The 20279-nt window shown below is 37.1% G+C and overlaps 3 protein-coding genes across 4 annotated transcripts; 1 reads left to right on the forward strand and 2 right to left on the reverse strand.

Annotated features, from left to right (window-relative positions):
* Positions 1-1230: 1230 nt before the first annotated feature.
* Positions 1231-3631, forward strand: LOC119983150 (cyclin-U3-1-like). 2 transcript variants are annotated; one of them, XM_038826834.1, is made up of 3 exons: positions 1231-1618; positions 2465-2877; positions 3032-3631. In XM_038826834.1, the coding sequence occupies exons 2-3, from the start codon at positions 2477-2479 to the stop codon at positions 3288-3290; spliced, it is 660 nt and encodes a 219-aa protein (XP_038682762.1). In that variant the 5' UTR covers positions 1231-1618; positions 2465-2476; the 3' UTR covers positions 3291-3631. The 2 variants fall into 2 exon arrangements, with proteins under 2 accessions (XP_038682762.1, XP_038682761.1); XM_038826833.1 differs by having other exon boundaries at positions 1233-1618; positions 2455-2877.
* A 164-nt stretch (positions 3632-3795) lies between these two features.
* LOC119983149 (ARM REPEAT PROTEIN INTERACTING WITH ABF2-like) lies at positions 3796-9676 on the reverse strand. The gene is made up of 19 exons (XM_038826832.1): positions 9403-9676; positions 9107-9267; positions 8760-8932; positions 8559-8679; positions 8410-8484; positions 8212-8306; positions 8033-8108; positions 7790-7897; positions 7255-7383; positions 7096-7164; positions 6924-6983; positions 6627-6750; positions 6064-6203; positions 5311-5374; positions 5089-5168; positions 4754-4818; positions 4541-4658; positions 4318-4442; positions 3796-4172 (listed from the first exon to the last, which is right to left on the reverse strand). Exons 1-19 carry the CDS (start codon positions 9647-9649, stop codon positions 4082-4084), a joined length of 2121 nt encoding a protein of 706 aa, XP_038682760.1. The 5' UTR covers positions 9650-9676; the 3' UTR covers positions 3796-4081.
* Positions 9677-18282: 8606 nt separating this feature from the next.
* Positions 18283-19918, reverse strand: LOC119982163 (probable inactive patatin-like protein 9). Its single transcript, XM_038825394.1, has 2 exons — positions 18794-19918; positions 18283-18680 (listed from the first exon to the last, which is right to left on the reverse strand). Exons 1-2 carry the CDS (start codon positions 19724-19726, stop codon positions 18450-18452), a joined length of 1164 nt encoding a protein of 387 aa, XP_038681322.1. The 5' UTR covers positions 19727-19918; the 3' UTR covers positions 18283-18449.
* Between the last annotated feature and the right edge of the window lie 361 nt (positions 19919-20279).

Here is a 20279-nt window from a genome sequence, read left to right on the forward strand (position 1 = left end):
TTATTGGGTATGACGTGAAACTTTGTTTGCCTTTGACTTGTTTTTATATTTAACTTATTTATGATAGCTTATAATTTAGTTTATTTTTTCAATTAAAGTTTTACTAAAGGGAACCTAAATAAGATATTTAACGATAGTTGGGGTATAAGTTGAATAAGCTAAATTAATGGGGACAAAAAAAAATGTAAATACTAGTGAAATACTTAAAAATTGTAGCATTTCAAAACTAGTATAAAATGTTCCCAAAACCTCTCGAATTATGTGTATCAAAATTGTTATTTGGATGGATACTAACATTTATACTAACAAGTAGTATAAATATTTCTAAAAAATCCTTACCAAACTGGGCCTTAAATTGATGGCCATCGGTCAGCATTAATGGATGGAATTACATTAGAGGCCCACCTTAGGAAGATATAAGCATTAAGACGACCATATGGTTAGGATTGTCCCTCTGAAGTAGTATATAAGTTTCCCCTACAACACACTTTTTTTGCCTGGATGTAATACTCTGGGTAGTGTGTTGTAGCTGTCTCAGTATATCTACTTTAGTTGTAACTCAAAAAAAAGACGACCATATGGTTTGTCTAATAACTATTGTTTGTTTGACCAAGTGGAGTCGTCAAATCCAAATGATGCACTCACAGTGCCCTCTGTTGCGGCGTAATTTACTAATTTTTAGATGTGAATCTGAATCTAAAATATCGCCCAAGGAAAATCCTGTATTTTCCCTTCTATAGAAGTGGTGTCATCCGATTTGAATGATTGAATTTGTCTTATCCAAATTAAATTAAATTTGAACATACGTTATATGTTCGAAATATGGGTTTAAACATAATTTTTTTGTTCAATTTAAAACTGAATCTGGGTCTAAACACATAATTATTGTTCAGTTTAGTTGTTTGGACCCTAATCTGGATTAAATTATAATCCAATTTAGTTGTCTGAATTTAAACTAATCCAAGAGTGATTAGTAAAATACGTCAAAAAATGCAATCCATATTAGAGTTTGGATATATAAATATTTCGTAAATAGGTGATATTATCCAACCCAAAACTGACTTAGATCCGATTTTTTTTTCCATTCCAATACATACATAGAAGCCAAGATTCTATAACCGAATTAAGGAGAACAAATAAGCACAGATAATTACAAAATACTGAGATTAGTCATATCAATGAAGTTAATTAAAAAAAAGAGGAGAAAAAGAAAGCACTGGTTGGTGGTAGCTGATGGGTCCGATATTTTTCACTCCATAGAAGCCAAGAATCCAAGCTTTTCCCTGCCACTTAACCCAGCACTACCCAGAACCGACACTATCTTCTGTGAAAGTAAAGTTTTTTACATATATCTATATTCTATCAGAAGGAAAGATGCCTACTTTATATACAACTTCCATGTGAAGGCTGATAAAATAAAGCAATCTCTCTCTCTCCCTCTGCCTAAGATGCATTCATGTGTAGAATTGTAGATACATGGCAGGGAGAAGAGAGAGAATGGTCGACTCCACTGTATGAAACAATTCCTGTTCCTTTTCTCTTTATGTTCAGTGCATCTTCTTAGTGCCTGACGCTTCTGTAGTCACTACGGACCAGAGGGACGATATCTTCAGAATCTGTGAGTTCTTTATCTATATAATTGGGATTTTTGCATTTCTTTGACTGTTTGATTGTTTTATTTGTATTATTTCCTCGTTTGATGATATGGGTTTACACGCGATGGGATTTAATGGGTAAAGTTCTTCAAGATTGCTTTCTGTCTGGATTTGACATGGTGGTCTGATTTTTGTCTTAAAACGTAGAACCCTTGCGGTTTCTTTTATGGGACAGTCAACTTCTGTACTTCAATTCCTTAGATTCTGATGATGTTTTGAAGTTCTTAAATTTCAATTCTTGAAGATTTTGTTCGGTTAGCAATTTTATCTCTCTATATCTATGCTTTTAGGCCCGTTGGCGTTAGAACAAAATTGGTTGGGTGGCTATGAGTTCTGGTCTTGATAGATAGAAAAAGGTCTGTTTATGAATCAAGCTTTCCATTCCTGGTTGGAAGTTTTTCGATCTCTTCACTAGTACACTGTGCTGCTTCATCTGTACCCATCTATGAATCGAGTTTATCGTTCCTTGGGAGTTTGAATCTGGGAAGATATGAACTCATTTTTATCTGTATTATTGATCAGAAAATTTTCTTTCTGAAATTTTCTTCAATTAAGTAGCTTGTATTGTAACGTTAAGGAGCTGGCAGTAGCACTTGTTAAGTTGTGGATTCTTGTACGAGTCAATTTAATCATTTGAAATTTGATAGGGTTTCAACTTTCAAGTTACTTTTATGGTCACCTTGTTATGGGAGAGAAAATAATCATTAGCACTTTTCTTATTCATCTTACTTTCTCCTGGAAGTGTAAGCATTTAAGTATTATGCAATAAGCCAGCAACAATAAGCTAACTCTTATTTAGTGTGTTGCAGCACAACCTGGTTATGGGAACTAAAGAAATAGCTATTGAGAGCTTGGACGCTGATATTTACGTCACTTTGGGCCTTGAAGGATCAAGCAATGCTGTTCCGGGGAGCCTTCGGATTTTATCCCTTCTTTCTTCGCTTCTTGAGAGAACTGTTCATAAAAATGAGATGTTACTTGAGACAACATCAGTTAAGGATGTTGTTACCATATTTCATGGTCTAAGAGCACCTAATATAAGCATCCGGCAGTATGTTGATCGTATCTTCAAATATTCTGGCTGCAGTCCCTCCTGCTTTGTTGTGGCACACATTTATGTTGATAGATTTCTTCAACAAACTGACGTTCGGCTGACTTCCCTTAATGTTCACCGGCTTCTTATAACTAGTCTTATGGTGGCAGCAAAATTTATCGATGATGCGTGAGTACCAATTCTCAAATATATGGGTGTCTGTTGGTGCAATCATTATTATCATAGCCTTATCTCAGAAGGCATATACTGATTACGGACCTTTTGTACTATTTTTTTTGTGATTTAGATATTTGATTCTCGTCTTTTGAAATGTATTTTGCAGATTCTTTAACAACGCATACTATGCAAAAGTTGGAGGAGTAAGCACACGAGAGTTGAACAGGTTGGAGGTTAAGCTTTTGTTTACGCTAGATTTCAGACTTCTAGTAAGTGTCGATACGTTCAGAACGTACTGTTATCAGATGGAAAAAGAAGGTGCAGAATGGCATCAGATTGAAAGGCCAATGCAAGCATGTAGAATCAAAGATAATTGGTCGAAGAAAGATGATTCTACCACTTGTGCTTCCACAGTTGCTAGATGAAGATACATATTGCGTCAATGTATCCTTGCAGTTCCACATTCTGTTAAATACACACTATGGTTCAAACTTCAACCATGCAGATGTTAAGATGTTGCAGGGCACTCCTACCGACATGTTTGAGCCATTGCTGATTTGAGCTTGCCCTAGGATTAGATCTTTGTTAGCGTGCTTTTGTTTTAGGCCCTGTATCTCCCTCTAGTTTCACGCTTTCTGCTGTTTGGGTCTGGGTCTTACTGCATGCAAAAGCATGAATAATATGTATGATTCTGTGTCCTCATACCACTTTGTGTTTACTCAAGATTTCATTGGGTTGCATTATTTGTTCATATGATTCTATTTAACTAAGGCATACTTGGCCAGCACAAATGATGGTGTCAATAGAAATCAAGAAATGTTCTTTTAGGAACTTGTGATGAATTGGAACAATCGTTGCTATAAAATATGATTGATTTAGGTGTTTGGAGGGAGTAGTTTGCTTAAAGCATCAGATTCTAAAACAAAAACATTGTTAGAAAGCGAGAGCTATCATATTTTATGTTACGCAACTCACATCACCACAGTTTCGGAATTCGTCTCACCTCATTACATAAGGTCAAAATCGCTAAATGAGAAATCATAATTGGGCGGAAAGGCTGGTTCAGCCTGGTTTTATGTCGTTCAGTTTTGCCTGATTACAATAATAAATTCACTCATGAGCTAGACAGTGGTCGCTAATTTTTCTGCACATTCTACACTAGTATGGGGAGTGGGAGGGGAAGACCAAACCTAATGCTAAATCACCAATTGTTGCATCAACTTTGCGAGGATTGGATAGGCTTTGTGAATTCTTTTGCAAAGAAACTGCGCATCTCCGGGATGATGCGACGAATCAAACGAGAATACCTGCATGTTGCACACAGAAGTGGCCATTTTTCGTCCATTAAACTTGAATGAAACCATAAGATTGAATTGAATAAACACAAGCATTCAAGAAACTTTTTTGATAAAAAAAAAAATGTAGTTTGTTGAAGAGGCAAGGGAAAGATACCATGGCTTCATGCTTAATTTGTCATAATGCTCCAGTATAAAAAGTATACAAGCACGTCTTAAAGACATAGCATTAAAGGCCTCTGAAAATTCGTACGTAAGAGAAACATTATCCACTGAAATGTCCTGAAAAAATGTTTTGAGGAACTATCAGATTAGCAATTAGTGTTAAGAGACATGACATGGTAAGACAAATTATCAAAGCAGCTAATATGTTGGCAAACCTGTGCAATGGCATATTCACAAATACTCTTGAGGCTGTCAAGTAGATACTGGTCCGCCGCTCTGAGGAGATCCTGAGCAATATCTATGTTGATATCTACTGATCCTGTGTAAATGAATCTAGACCGCAAACAGATAGCAAAAGCATTAGAACTTAGAATGCTGATCACCAAGGAACCTTTGTTTTGGTTATCAGAATGGTTTAGTTTATGCACCTCATCATCAACTCAAAAACATCCCATCTAATATTTGGAATCTCCACGTCCTCGACATCTCTCTCCTGCAAAAGCATTTTTGTAAATTTTCTTATCTCTATGTAACATATCAATTTAATGTTTTCACAAAAAAAATTTTAATGTTCATCAGTTTCTTATATCTAGACCATAGTAACTACTATAGTGTCTATGAGCCAGCTGAGCCACGAATTCTTTGTGAAGAGAACATGATGAAAATAGCCTCAGATATTATCCTTTCCAGCCATGTGATGTTTATATTTTATTAGTCTTTCAAGGATATATATATATATATATATATATATATGAATACTCACTCTGTAGCCACCATCAAACATTGCACGAAAAGCCTCTGATGAAGCAATCAGACAAATTCTGTGGGCATAAAATCTTCTACCTGGAGAATAGAAGCAAAATTGCACATTAATGCCAATTATGCTAACCAAACTTTCACAATTGATCTTGAAATGAGGGGATATAAGAACTTAAGAATATCTAATGAACATATTACATGAGAAGATAAGGGATTGAAATCATACCTTCAACTACGAATGTAACATCAGATAATGTAGGATTGTTCACATATTGTTCGCCCAAGTATACCTGAATGATAAAAGTAAAGAAGCCTAATTCATGGAAGCTTTTGATATATATACTAAGGGGTACATCCTATGATACAAAAGTTATGCACGATAGCGGACATATGATGGTCAAGTACATAAACATGTTATATGATGACTGAAAAATGAAGTGACAACGAAATTGATCCAAGCAATCATTAAGAAACATCAAAGCTGAACTATACCAAATACAAAAACACACATCTTGTGCCTATTCATGGGAGAAAATGCCTTGTTTTGTTTTTTCTATTTAATATATATATATATATTTACTACATGTGACCCAGTGGCAAAGTTTCTGTATTGCAGGAATACTAATTTGTAATGTGAAACAGTGGAAGTAGAACTATTTTATCCTTGGGAAAAAGGGTATATCAGAAAAGGCTGCAAAAATAAAACTCAGCATAAGAAACGGAGAGAACTAAGCTATCTGGACGGCAATGTGTCTACAGTCTCCACAAGTTGACTGTAAATCATAAGTAATTAATTAAAACCTACCTAAATAGAATTTCAATCCCGAGACTAAAACTCAATATTTCAGAGATATTTCATATCACTCCAAAAACTAGCGCAGAAAGCTTGCAAGCAATAAAGACGTAACAGTACAGTCAAAATGAAGACACTATCATCTGGGGGACTCCTAAATCAGCTAAACATAAAAATGAAACATACACGTGGATTCGATGATAGAGGAGTTGCATCCTCCTTAGTGACTGAAGTTGCTTTGACAGCCAACTTATGCAATGCCACCGAAACATCTTTTTTCTGCTTTGGTAGCCTGGACTCAAGAAGCTCCAACAGCAACTCTAGCCCTGCATTAATTTAGAAAGCAAATTGTAAATAATTCCCCAAAAGGCCTTATTGAGGGGAGAGGAGGCTGGTCTTTGACCGATGTGGGACATTTTGTCCAACACCCCCCGCACTCGTGGAGTAGGTATCTCTGCCCAAGGCCCAACGAGTGGACTTTTTATCGAGGACGAATGCACATCTACTCCTATACCATGTAAATAATTCTGGACCCTATCCAACTCCCCCCCAAAAGGCCTTATTGAGGGGAGAGGGGCTTGCTCCTATATACAGGCACTTTGCTTGGTCTTTGACCGATGTGGGACATTTTGTCCAACACAAATAGAATAAGCTGTCTAATTAGCTAATCTTTTGTAATGGAACAACAATTTTAAAACGGTAAATAAGAAAGACACTTCTGCAGATTATGGCATCGCAATAATCTATACCGTTATTATCAAGAAAAATGTTTTTCCGATCATCTGGACGACAAAAATGAGCAAGAGCCAAAGCAACCAATTTTTTAACAGCTTTATCTGCAACCCTCATCAAATATAATAGATGGCTCAACACCTGCCAAAACAATGTATCAGGAATGGTGTGCTGTTTTCTGAAGATAATATTCATTTCATAGGTGAATAATCAATTTTTCTTTAGCTCGTTACCAAATAGCATAAGAGTGAAAAATAGTAGAAGGCAAAATACAAATCAGATTAGGGAATAAGAAAAGAAGTGTAATAACTAACTCGTCCATGAATCTTCTCCTCCAATCTTTCGCATGTTTTGGCTATACAAATTCTTGTTCGCTGCATGTATGAGATGATGATTATGAGACCTACCCAACATTGCTACATCAAACTACATAAAAAAGGAGAGTGTAATTATATCCAACACTAAGTCACAAGCTGGAGTGCATACTTGAGCAATGAATTCTCCTCTTTGGAGTTTCTGAATACCTCCAAACTTGATAAAATCTGCAACATTGTCCTAAACATAGAAATTTTATAAGAATTTCAACAGACTTGAAAAATTAGATGATGAATACAGACAGGGTACTTTGCAATTGAAAAACTGTACCTCATTATCTGCAAGACCAAAGAGTGCAAAAGCAGCATTATGCTGAAGAGATTCATTTTCTGAATCAAGAAGCTCAAGTAGAGGCACTATACCACCATTTTGAGCGATTCCAGCTTGATTATGTGAATCCTAAGATGAAGAGACTTTAGCCAATTTTAAAGAAATAATTATGAAAGAAATGAACAATATACTATTACCTAAGAAATTAAACACTATAATACCATTTGGCATTAAGAGTCACCGACTCTCAGCAGATTTAAGAAATCACATATTTAAGATTACAAGAACTTCAACTCAATTTTTTACAGTAATAAGATGGGTAGTGATGTTTATGGGAACTTCTTCCTTTGATGAAAATTGAAAAACCAAAATTTATAAATGATTCAGCTGCTACAGAAACAGTGGCATAGCAGTATCAACACCAAACATCAAATGCAATTTTTTTCAGAACCCCAAGATAAAATATCCAGTCAAAGATGAATATAAAATTGCTCGAAGTGATGATACTTGAGCAAAAGGATTAATAGGGAATAACCTGTGCCAACCTCCCAAGTGCAAAAGCAGACATTTCCTTAACCTGCAGATCTTGGGAATGAAGCATCTCAATCAGTGGCTGGACAGCACCTCGCTGAGCAATATGCACCTGCAGGAACCTCATTGTTGTGAAGTTGAAATACACAAGGACAGACACAGGAAAGAGTGGAATATGCAGGGATATACACAACCATATGCATGTACATAGAACTGAAACAAACTGAAAAAGGCAAACTCATTCTACCTTGCAATCAGAATCGGCTGCAGCAAACTGACCCAGTAACAAAGCTGCCTCTTTTTGGCTCACTGAACAGGAGGAACTGTCATTGAGGCTACAGATTAGTAAGGACAGACTGCTGGCAAGGGAAACCAATAAATAATGATTCTCTGAAGAAAAAGTGGAAGAAAGCGTCAAAGCCCAACCTGAGTAATCTGATAACAGGCTGTAAGGCTCCAGCATGAAGAACTTCGTTCTTTATGTCCGGAGATGAGTGAACCAGATTTCCGATCACACCGACCTGAAAACCTCTGGAAAAGTCAGCTAATGCAAAAAGTGACTACCAATCCAAAATAAATTATGTGAATTAGAGAACAAAGAGAAGAAATTTGACAAGAGCTAACCGCTTCAGAATGTATGGAAGCATCATCAGATTGAAGCATTAATACAAGTGCAGGAAGAGCATTGCATTCAATAATCTGTAAATTTGCATTCAATGTCAACAATTGAACACAATCAAAAGAATACTACATAAAGCAATGAACTTGCTAACCTTTTTCTTATTCTCATCATTTCTGTAAGCAAGGGTTCGCAAGGTCCCCGCAGCTGCTCGCTGTACCTCATCATCACCAAACTCGAGCAATTCAACCAGAGCTGGGATACCACCTTCAATCCTGAGTGCGAAGGAAAGGAAATCATTAAGCTGGAGGCAGCAATTAACAGAAGCTGTTGGCAAATATGTAAACAAGCAAACCTGACAAGGGATTTAATGCTGCTATTCTCATATGCAAGATTAGTAATTGTGTCGGCTGCTCTGCAGATTACACCACTGTGTGCCTGATAACTACAACCAATTTTATGCCTATTTAATAAGTCCACGAGATGAGTTAGAGCTCCAGCATCGACTATCAGCTGTTGATGCTCTGGCTGTTTAATACAAACAGAATAATTTTATTTTAGTAAAGAATTTATCACGCACAAAACAATGAAACATCACTTCAACCAAATTGAAGCATGAGTGCTAATAAGAATCGTAGGAAAACCAAAGCAACAATTGAATCCAAAAATGAAGAGTTTAATCATAACGATCAAATATATTACCTTGAAAGCTAGTAATCCAAGAACAGCAGCACATTCTTCCTCTACTGCATGCTTGTACAGTTTGGGAGTATCATCCCCTTCTTTTGGCGAAGACAGTACTTGAAGATGCTTTGTTAGTGCTGGCACAGCTCCACAATCCACAATCAGACTCACAGTGTCCTCTAAAAACAAACAAATCGTAAATCAACCGATAAATGAAAACCAATCAAGGAAACGGACAATTTTCGCTATCAAATAAAAAAATATCCAATGACGGAATAACAAAAGCAAATCTGAAAGTACGGCAAAGTAATTACCGGTTTTGGCGATCTGGGAGAGGAAGTTGGCGGCTTTCCTGGAAGCAACGCAATCTGGTTTAGCTAGAGAATTGGTAGAGTTAAGAATTTCGACTTGAGATCTGATCTCGCACATCAAACCTGACGGACTGTCGCAGGACTCGATCTTAGAAACCTTGCGATCGTCTTCATATTCCTCAAATTCTCGCTCCAACATTCGTTTCAGGCTCCGTTTTGCAGTGGTTGCTCGATTCTTCTGGTTAGCCATGGTGATGGAGAGTGAGCACAGCCCTATTCTTTCACTTTCAGGAAATGAAATCTGAAAATTTTTGGGGGTTTAGAACTTAAATATACAGGTCCGATTTAACGCGCGCCCGCTAACTCTGTAAATTTTGAAAATTTAAGAATTAGGTTCCCGCCACCATTTATAAAGCCCATAGGCCCTCGTAGGCCCATACGAACGTCCTATGGTATATTTTGGGCCTTAACTTTCCCACGTGGGCTTTGCTACAAAGGGTCGTCTCTCGGTCTCTGGACTGGAAAGGCTTTCAGCTTCAAATTGCATAAAGCCCATGGACTTTAGGGGATTCAAACAACGTGCACAAAGCCCAACAGAAAAAGCCTATTTAACTGTGAAGTTATTACAAGATATTTTCCTCCAAAAAAAAAAGCATTGTAGATGGTTATGAATTGAAATCATCTATATATGTTAACAAAGCCCATGAATATCACTCAACAGTATCTTTACAGTTTGTATTTTATACCATATGTGTAGTTCTGTACTACTACTACTACTACCGAGAAAATTGTCGGCGATGTTAAATGGGCCTAAATGAAGCTTCCCTTTATTTTTTTTCCAGCAGACGTGGCACCAGATTCTCCAAGCGCATTTGCAGCCATTCTCACTGCCTCTGAGTCCGTGAGTACAGTACTAGCATACTACATTACTACTGGTACTGGAATATCTTCTTTATTTTATTTGTCTCACACGTGTAAAATGACAAAAGAAGTCAATTAAACCTACCTCCGCCACCTATTTGTCTTGAAGTAATAAAATTTTCTTTTTTTTTTTATCGCCATTGAAGTTACCAAGCATGATCACGAGCTTCCTCTGCATGCACTTACTATTATTAAATTGCACACAACAGCTACCATGTTAACGTGTAACATATGCTTCATATAGCGACACTACCACTACTACTAGTAGTACACTAGTATTCATATACAATAACAAAAGCATGCAGCCCAAAATAAAACGGAGGAAGTATAAAATCTGAGCCCTTAACATTTGGTCCAACTTGTTGGGAGTGTTCAGGTTACCAAACCAATCCTCAATATATTTCCTAGTATTGAGGAGTATGATCGATGAGACTAGTATTGATATGCACGTACGTTGTTTCACATATAGTGTATATGGGTCAGGGAATTCAAAAACTATCTGCAAAATCACTATTTTATACTATCTTCTGATCTTTGAGTTATACCAAATCAAACCACATATGCAGTGAATTGAAATTAGTGAACGAGAAGGGATAGGGTTGACTTGTTCAGCGAAAAAGGTTGTACCACGAAGATCGAGCATTTATAATTGTGCACACGAGGACCATCGAACCATGGGCCCGCCGCACCCGCATGTGTGCCGAGTGTCACCCAGTCTTCTGCTGCGCTGTGATCCAGTCATCGATGCCTATTCTATAATATGTATTACAGTATTAGTCTAGTGAAGGTAATAATACGGTAAGAGTAGGAATATATATATATATATATACGGCATAGAATATATTGGAAAAAAGCAAGTACGTACGTGGTTTTCAGAGGTTATAATAGTTTTAGCCTTTTTGGATATGAAAGCTTGGGTTTAGGGGAATCTCGTGACACAACACAACCCAACCCAAACTGACACTGCAAATCTCCCACACTACACAGTAGCTAGCTTTTTTAGAAGAAATGCATGCAGTGTACGTTTTGTAAAGATAGATGTAAACAAAACCATCCCTATTGATTTCTCAGCATCCTATGGTTTTTTTTTGGGTTGATTCCCTCACTCAGAGATTCCCATCACACAGAGCACATTGTCCATGTACGTATATATGCCTATCTCCACAAGTTCTCTTCTCTTTCTAAATTAATTTAATTCACTATTTTTCTCTACCATTTAATATATATAGCAAATGATGTAAAAAAGAAAGAAAAAGGAACAAAAAACAACCAAATAGGTTGTAAGATTAATAATGTTGAGGGATGGATAGGCAGTTTCGTCGAAGAAGACAAAAAGGTGAGAAAAAACACAAAGGAGACAAAAAATCTTATCAAAATCTTAACAAACAAAGAGTATAGATGCATGCATAATATGTAAATACAAAATGTTTTGTACGAACGCCTACAGATCAGGGATATGAGAGAGATACCACACGTGTAATGTGTGGTGGGACTCGAAGGCATGGGTGATCTGGATTGGTGTTTCCTGTTGCCAACCTGGCATGGTCAGACCTAGAGGATTCGGACTTTGGTATGCGTGATTGCCCCTTTTGTTTTCTTACACATTTGTGAAATCGATAATAGCACTTCCAAATGGTTGACTCTTGGAGTCAACAGTTTTCACACTCTCATTGAATTAATGAATTCTCTCCTTTTTTGTTATTAACAGTCTTACAGATATCAACCTTTTTTTTTCATAGCTGTCATAAATATTGACATAGATGTATACGATTTCATATAAATCACATGAAACATGTGAAGTCTACGATTTCACACATATCATTTGCGTCAACGATCTCAACGTTTGTGATTGTTGGAACAGTATATGTTCTAAGCATATATATATACGTGCATGCACGTAAGAAACTATCATGAAAGTTCCTTAGCTTAGCTGTGAATAGGTCCATTGGTCCAAGGACAAACAACAACTAGGTTGTTTTTGGTTACGACTATTGCAATGGATAAAGACATAAAGCTCATTTTTTTATGGTCAAAAACAGCCGTCCACATATATAAATGTATCAAACTTTAAACCTTCATGAATTGACGAGACTCATTTAATTTGTAACGATAGGTCGATCGATCCATTAAAACTAAGTATTGGTTGACATTAATTTGCATGGTGTGACGCAATTAAACCGTTGTATGCACATAAATATCTTCACAAGATACAAAATTGTGAATATTTACAAGGTTCATGTGGTGGAGCCCTTGAGCTTAAATGAGACCAGGACATGAAGGACGATGGGTCGTACTTTGATGGCGATAGTAGCTAGCATTCAAGAAAATAAAACTCATAACTCATAAATATTAACATACTGGTGTTACGTTCAATCGCATCAGATGAGTAATTTATGTACGAGTGGAATTGACGAGTTTAGTTTAAATTCATATCGAATGTTCAAAAAACAAATTTGTATAGTATCGTGATAATGGCATCGCATTTGTGTGTGACCCATACCTAGTTGCACCTTAACATAAACAAAATTCATTTATGATACATATCCGTACCCCCTAGAGTAGTTGGTTCCCAATTCAAGATAATATACACACACACACTTGTATGTGCATTATTAATTGTTACCTAACCTAGCAATTTGACACGAGTTTTGAGTGTTCTGCTTCAAGGTAACAATTACCCCCCTTTGTAGTCACCTCATTCAAATTATTCTTTGCCACAAACCAGTGGAGATCATCTAGAATAGCTAATTAAATTCCCTTTGGTGCCTATAGTTATATATATAGTTCAACAATTATTTATCAACTTAATATATTATTATATTGAAACACTACATATACACGTTATTTTTTCGGTATTTGTAGGAAGTATACATGCATAAAAGTACAGGTGTAACAGGATAACAGTCCATCCCTCCATACTAATAACATTTTTTGCGCTTTGGGTTAGCTCATATTGACATGCACGTCTTTGTCTTTTTTTTTTTTTGATAAAAGTCTTTGTCTTTCCAGTCCAATATCAGCCCATATTAATTTGAGTCCATGAAAAACATTTGTTATTAATTTGAAAATTTGACTTATTATATTTTATACTTCACATCTTCTCATGAGCGATGTGTGACAATAGACTTATTCCTATCGTTACTCAATAGCTTGTCCAACGCCACAAAACTCAACACTGCAGAGGTTTATGTCCTCGCCCACTTGAGCTGGATACTACAGATGATGTACACGCTAATTAAATAAAAAGATTGAAAGAGCGATCAACATTGCTTGGCCTGGTGGAAATGGAGAAGATTCTTTAGAATAACTTGGTTCCTAATCTAATGTGGTTCTTGAGTACCCCCACCACTATAAATCACTCAATCCTTACGCTAATCCCTCTAATTTTTGTTCTAACTTGGGTCTTAATCAAATTGGGTACTTAAGATTATATACGTGGTCATCGATCGATCATCAATTGAATATGATTTGCCACCACCAAACAATGCCATTTAATGAATCAAATTGGGTTCTTAAGATTCTCTTTGCTTTCTCATGAATCAAATTGAGCTAACCAATTAATCACAAAAGCACACATTTTTCTTCTTGTAAAGTGTAATTAATTATGATGATAGTTATCATAAGAGAGGCTAACTACCAGTCACTTTAAGTTAATTATAGAATCTACTTTTCCAAAAGAAGAAAACATTGATAAGAAGCCAAGACATGAGGCTATAAAATTAAAAAAGACGTCTCATAGAATATATATATATATATATATATATATTAGACTAAAATAAGAGAGCCTAGCTACTTCCAAAGCCTTCTAGTGTAACAATTAATAATGGTAATATGTTAAAAGTTGGGAAAACAAATACAAAAGGTTTTGGAATTACCTCTCTAGATGGAATCTAGCAAGAACTTGTGGGTACGTAGTAAGGGGTAGTATCAGTTTTATATAGAGTTAAATTTGAGTTCCCCAAGTGAAATTATACTTCGCGTGCTAACTCGACAATTGAGTGAGCATATGAAAGTCCAAAGAAAACAAATTGATTTATAAGTTAAGATCCAACAATTCTCGACCGTAGATAATTTTTTTGAGGACAAAATTGTGTGCTGACCTAAATCCAAAAATGTACAAGTTATTTGGGTTGAATTTTCTTACAACCACAGATCGAATTGTTAATTGATACTTTTTTGGAAAACCACCACAATTTTCAATTTGTTGTTATAATTAGCCCACGAATATACCTTATTAATAAACAAGTAATGCCAATTCTACGTAATGTGTTGTTAATTCAACATTTTGGTCCCTTAATTGTGGACATTACACTTGTGTTTTTGTTTGTATATCTATATATATATACACCCTAATATCAATTCGATAAATTAAAGTGTTGCACCCCAACGAATTAGCATTTTTAAGTTTAACAATTAGGATGGTAATAAGAAACAAAAACGTAGAAAATGATACAAAGGAGTACCTGTCAGTCAACGGAGACAACAATTACACGGGAAACGACAACGTATAAATAGAATAAGTAAATCTAATCTGTCTACCTAACACGACTTACAGAGGAAAAACGAAACATACAGCCACGTGTTGTGAAATTATCAGTCGTGCGCATTTGAAAAAGGACAAAAAAGGTCGCCGTGATTAAAGGGGTTTACTTTTGATATTAATATTAATTAATATTGGTTGTGGTGGTGGTGGGCCAACGTGGATGGATTACCCTGTGATTTGACCCGACTCTCCAAGCTTGTCGGATTCATAACTATTTTAGAGCCGCTCACAGCAGTGAGCCGATTCTAAGCCGCTAAGCCTCAAGTCAATGACCCCACCAGTTTTCGTACATCAAAGTATATCTCATTAATTATATATTTATATCCATAATCCATGGATCAAGGCAATTAATGACAGTGAAAAGGGGTTTCAATTATCCAAAATGATAAAAAGATCCCGGTGATCCCTACTGTTGAGTTAGAGGTACAAAATCCAAGTGAATTCGTGAGCTCCACATGTTTCATATGATACACATGAAATCGTATACGTACAACTGAGTAACTTGGATTAAGGGTGTCAACGGCCGGTTTTTTGACACAAATTTAATCGACCGTTCTTTCGGTTATTGGTTTAGTCGATTTTTTCGGGTTTTCAATCGGTTCTCACTAACATATATTTGACAACAATCGACCAATCAATCGGTTTGTTGATCAATTCGATTTGACACGATTTTTTTTTGACAACCCTAACTAGGATACCAATTGTTGAGATCTCTAGCATCATTGATTAATTATATCTCTCTTCTTTCTACTCTTCCTAGGATTCCCATTCACATAGATCCATGTCGACCTCTTCAATTTTAAAATACAACACATGAATGGATCAAATTGTCCTATGTTGGGGATGCATATATGATATTCTCCATACTCTCTACTATTATCAACACAACAAAATTTATACATACCCGGATCTCGTCCTCTGAATACACTTTTATATTAAAATTGATGCCCAAAGGAATGATTTTGGATGTTAGGATGATGGACCGAACATGTTTGTGTCACAATCCTTATTATAGTCACCTAACGGGATCATGCTTATTGTAGACTACAGCTTTTTTTGATCATTGCCTGCACTATAAATATTCTCATTGTGAAAACCTTAGATATAACGAGTTATTGTATTCAGAGATAGCTCGTAACTTCATCAATGAGATTTATCATCGCCACATGTAGACGTTGACAAAATTGACAGTTACTTCCACATGAATCAAACTGAACGAGTCTAGCTAGTAACTGAAGTTATCCTTAGGAAATTCACTTCCACATAAAGGAATCCATGGCTAAACTAGATTGAGGTCCCATTTTAATGCAAGTAAGCAACTAGTGGATGTGTCCCATGCCGACACTAGTGGTGATGTACACTGGCTTCACCTACCCAACTTACAATTTACAAAGGAGTTTTTTTGGGTTACTTTTGAGGGATTGAATGTTGGGGGGCAAAAGAAGAAGAAGAAGAAATTAATTGAGATCTTTCGGCTTCTGCAACCACCAAATAAAAAAGTGGGGTTTGATTCCTCTTCCTTGTCTGTTCTGGGCAACAAGCAAATTTTATAAAGGGATGGGGTAGGACTTCCTTAGATAACCACATTTTCCGTTCAGTGGGGCTGGAAGGGAACACTGTTTAATGTTGAGGGTTTTTTTTTTTTAAGTGGGTCATGCTCCAATTACATCTTTTTCATTGCTAAAAACATGTTACAGTCTCCAGATAGATTTCTTCTCTTTTTTGGTAAGTGGAACCACCAGTTAGCCATCGGACAATTGACTCGTAAATTCCGGATCATGTCATCCATGAGACTTGATTTTACGACCTCTTGCTTATGTCAAAAATTACCACAGTCAAATTTATCATCTCAGCCAATGATTCGTTGTTGATTCCCTCTCCATTAGATAGAGAGTTAATTTCCATTGATAGTCTCTTTTTTTTGTGTGTGGTAAATCTAGGTGAATTTATTATGGGAGAATTATTAACACTGAAAAAAGGGTCATAGAACGCAAATGACCCAAAAAAAGAATCCAAAAAAGAACACGAAAACCTGACAAAACAAGCCAAATTTCATTGGTGGTAGTCATGTATTCAAACTCTTAAATCTTAATAAATAGACGAAGGTGTGAGCTACCAATAACAAATTTTTTTCCCCAAGTGTCATTGTGTTGGTCAATGTGATATGATTAGCCTGAAATTTGGGAAAGAATTTCAGTTGGTATTGTCGGGTCAATGTGGTGATTATTAGCCTAAAAACATAACATAATCAAGACCTTCACGGCTCAAGCATTAAGGAGGTGTAATTATTTGCATTAGTACAATAACCAACGGTAGCTCTAGTTACATCATCATGTGAATTAACAGTAACATAAGAGCTGCATGCTTTCATTCCATGGCAGGAGAATTGAGATCACGTGATATAGATGTGACTTTTAAAATCATCACCGTAAATTGAGGGTCAATAAATGGATGGTTCAATGCTTTCACTTTCCTATTCGAATTCGTTTGTGTTAATTTGACAAAAAAATACTGGACCATAACCCATCATTAGAACAAACGCATGCTATATATATACACCTATGGTCAATGAAATTTTGAAGCACGTCTTGTACCCCCGGCAATGGACCACCATGGCATGGGAATTCAGGTCCAAAGTTTTACGCTATTTGCGGGGCATAATTTCACAATCAATCATATGTAACTATGGACTAACGACAATTCTGTAAAATTCATAAAAAGACGTTAGAGATTCCTTGACCTGAAAGATTTCAACCAAAGAAACCAAGACAATCAAGTCAATCACGTATCTTTTTTCCGGTGTTTTCTATAGTATTTTGTCATTCATTCCCCTTTTTCTCTGTTGTGGGAGGCCCCTTTCATTGGAGAGACGTCCCGTCCCTTTGTTGAAGATACGAGTCTTATGATTAAATTGATTCAGGATCATTTTATTTGGCGCGTGTTAGAAGTAATTCATGAAATTTGGTATTTCCCCAAGAGTGGTTAGTGCTTTGAATTTATTGTCATAAATGGGTGTACGTCTAGTGGTGAATATGGAGTGCTTGATGGGACATAGGCAAGAACAAAACCTTGACTAAAGATTTATATGACGATGGATTGCGTCAGATGCAAATGAGGTCGAAGTCGACCTCTCATGGGGTTTTGTTTGTTATTACTGGGAAAATGATGTCGGAGCGGAAGAGATTGAGGTAATTCCGAAAGATATGAGGTCATGACGTAAGAAACAATTAATTCAAAGTGATACGATCATACCTATCACTAACCTGCATGTTTTGTTGAATTAGTTGGATGACGGTTTTTGATGATTACATTACTCTTGGTTAATAAATCCAAATTATAACAAGCATAACCATCTTCTCCATTTTGGAAAGACCAACCGACAGTTTATAGTCTTAAGAGCATGACAAGATAAGTAATCCCCAAAACTGAGAGATAAAAACCGTAATTATTAGCTAAAACATAGTTAATTAAGTGAACCCGAGGTGGGCCACAAGTGGGTTACATTACAGTGATTACACTGAGGAAAGTGGTCCAAAAATAATTATAAAAAAGCTAAAAAAAAACTGCTGGGGTGGAAATTCTAAATCTAACGGTTTTCCAGTGGGCTAACGGCGGTGAACTTGCAGGGACTAGGTGGCAGACTCGTGTTCCTCCCTGAATCAACAAGGCGTTGCACGAAACTTCCGATTCTCTCGTCGTTAGTTTCCGTTAGTAACCGCTTCCCGCCAAACGGTAACGACTCCACCCCTCTCTCCTTTAACACCTCCTCCGCCTCCATTCTCGGGCCCACCACTCCCTCACTCATCAAACCGTTTGCCTGCACAAAATTTTTCACGCCGTCAATCACTGTTTTTAAAATTTTTTTTTTTCGATTCAGCGACAGGAAAAAATGGAGATTAAATTATATTAAATTGAGAAATAATTAATTACCTGGATTCTGACGTAATCCGTTCTATTCCAGCAAAATGCGTTACCCATCATCTGGTCGACCGTCTCCGATACACCGTCAAGCACAATCTCAACGACGGACGACGTCGAGCACTGGTTGGTGTTTCGAAGCTTTCTTCCACACGATGTATTTGATGGTCCGTTACCTATGGACAGAACCAGGAGGTCCTCAACGCCATTAACCGACGGGAAATCGCGCTTGTTGTGAAGCACGTGTGTGACGGCAGCCGCCGTCGGATTGTTCATCACGAGACCGCCGTCCACGGCTGTGCACGAGGTCTTTCCGTCAATTGAGGTCAAGGAAAATGGCTTGAAGAGGCTAGGTGTCGCTAATGTGGCTCGGCACACCTTCCAGAGTTCGAAGTTGTAACTCGGCGACTCGGACGCGTCGGCTCGTGAGAAAACGAATGGAGCCGAGCTCTTCAGGTCAAAGCACGGAACGAGAAGAGGCTTACACGTTTCTTTTAAGGTCAATAACTCCCCGTCTTCTCTCTTGAATGCTTCTTTCAGCGCCTTGTCCATGCTCTTACCGGAGAATTTCCCTCGCCGACGGAGAAGTCCGGGGAATTTGGCCTTGAACAAGTCAGAGTTCTTGTTCCCGATATATGCAACAGCCTCTGCTGCAGTAAAAAGAGGACGGCCTGTGCCATCATCGGCAGCGAGCATAGCAGCGAGAAGAGCGCCAATACCAGTTCCGGCTATGATGTCAAAAAAATCAGCTATTCTTGCTTGTGGATCGCCTGTCTTGAGTCGGATCTGTTCCTCCAGATGGATAAGGGATGCTCCTGCTACAATGCCGGTGGTTCCACCTCCATCAATACTGAGTACTCGAGTCTTGTTTGTATTCTCACAGTGCGAGAGCCATTTCTGCTCCAGTTTTGAGAAGATCTCAAGCGTTACCTTACTCAGGTCCATTAATCTGTATCTCTCTCACTCTTTCTTCCTTACAAATCTGTCTGTGAGTATTTGATGAGACGAATCCGTGAACAATGTGATTACTTGCACACGCTCTCTTTGTATCACTCTCTGAAGCTAAAACAGAGACTCTCTGTGACCCACTGAGTTAAAACCGGTAGTGAGGATGGATGGATGGTGGATGGTCTCGTAGGTGGAGGGGGTAGTTATATATACGCCGAGTTCTTGGACTGTGACTATTTTATTTAATTATTATTATTATTTGTACTGCTATACTCTGGGATTAATAAAAATACTAGCTGTTGGTATTTCAATTAGCCGAACGGGAATGATAAAAATTTTAACGGTTAATATTTCAGTTATCCGACCTATTAGTCGAATGTACAAAAATTCAAGTGAATTTACGGACTCTACATATCGATGCACCTGAAATCCTGCACATACAACTCAACAATTAAGATAATATAGATATCAACGGACAACGGGACGAATCCTTATCATTACTGTTACCAATTTTTTCTACTGTGTTTCGACGTGCAAGTGCGCGTGTTCT

The sequence above is a fragment of the Tripterygium wilfordii genome, chromosome 17 (genome assembly GCF_013401445.1).
Source record: "Tripterygium wilfordii isolate XIE 37 chromosome 17, ASM1340144v1, whole genome shotgun sequence".
Lineage (NCBI taxonomy): Eukaryota > Viridiplantae > Streptophyta > Magnoliopsida > Celastrales > Celastraceae > Tripterygium > Tripterygium wilfordii.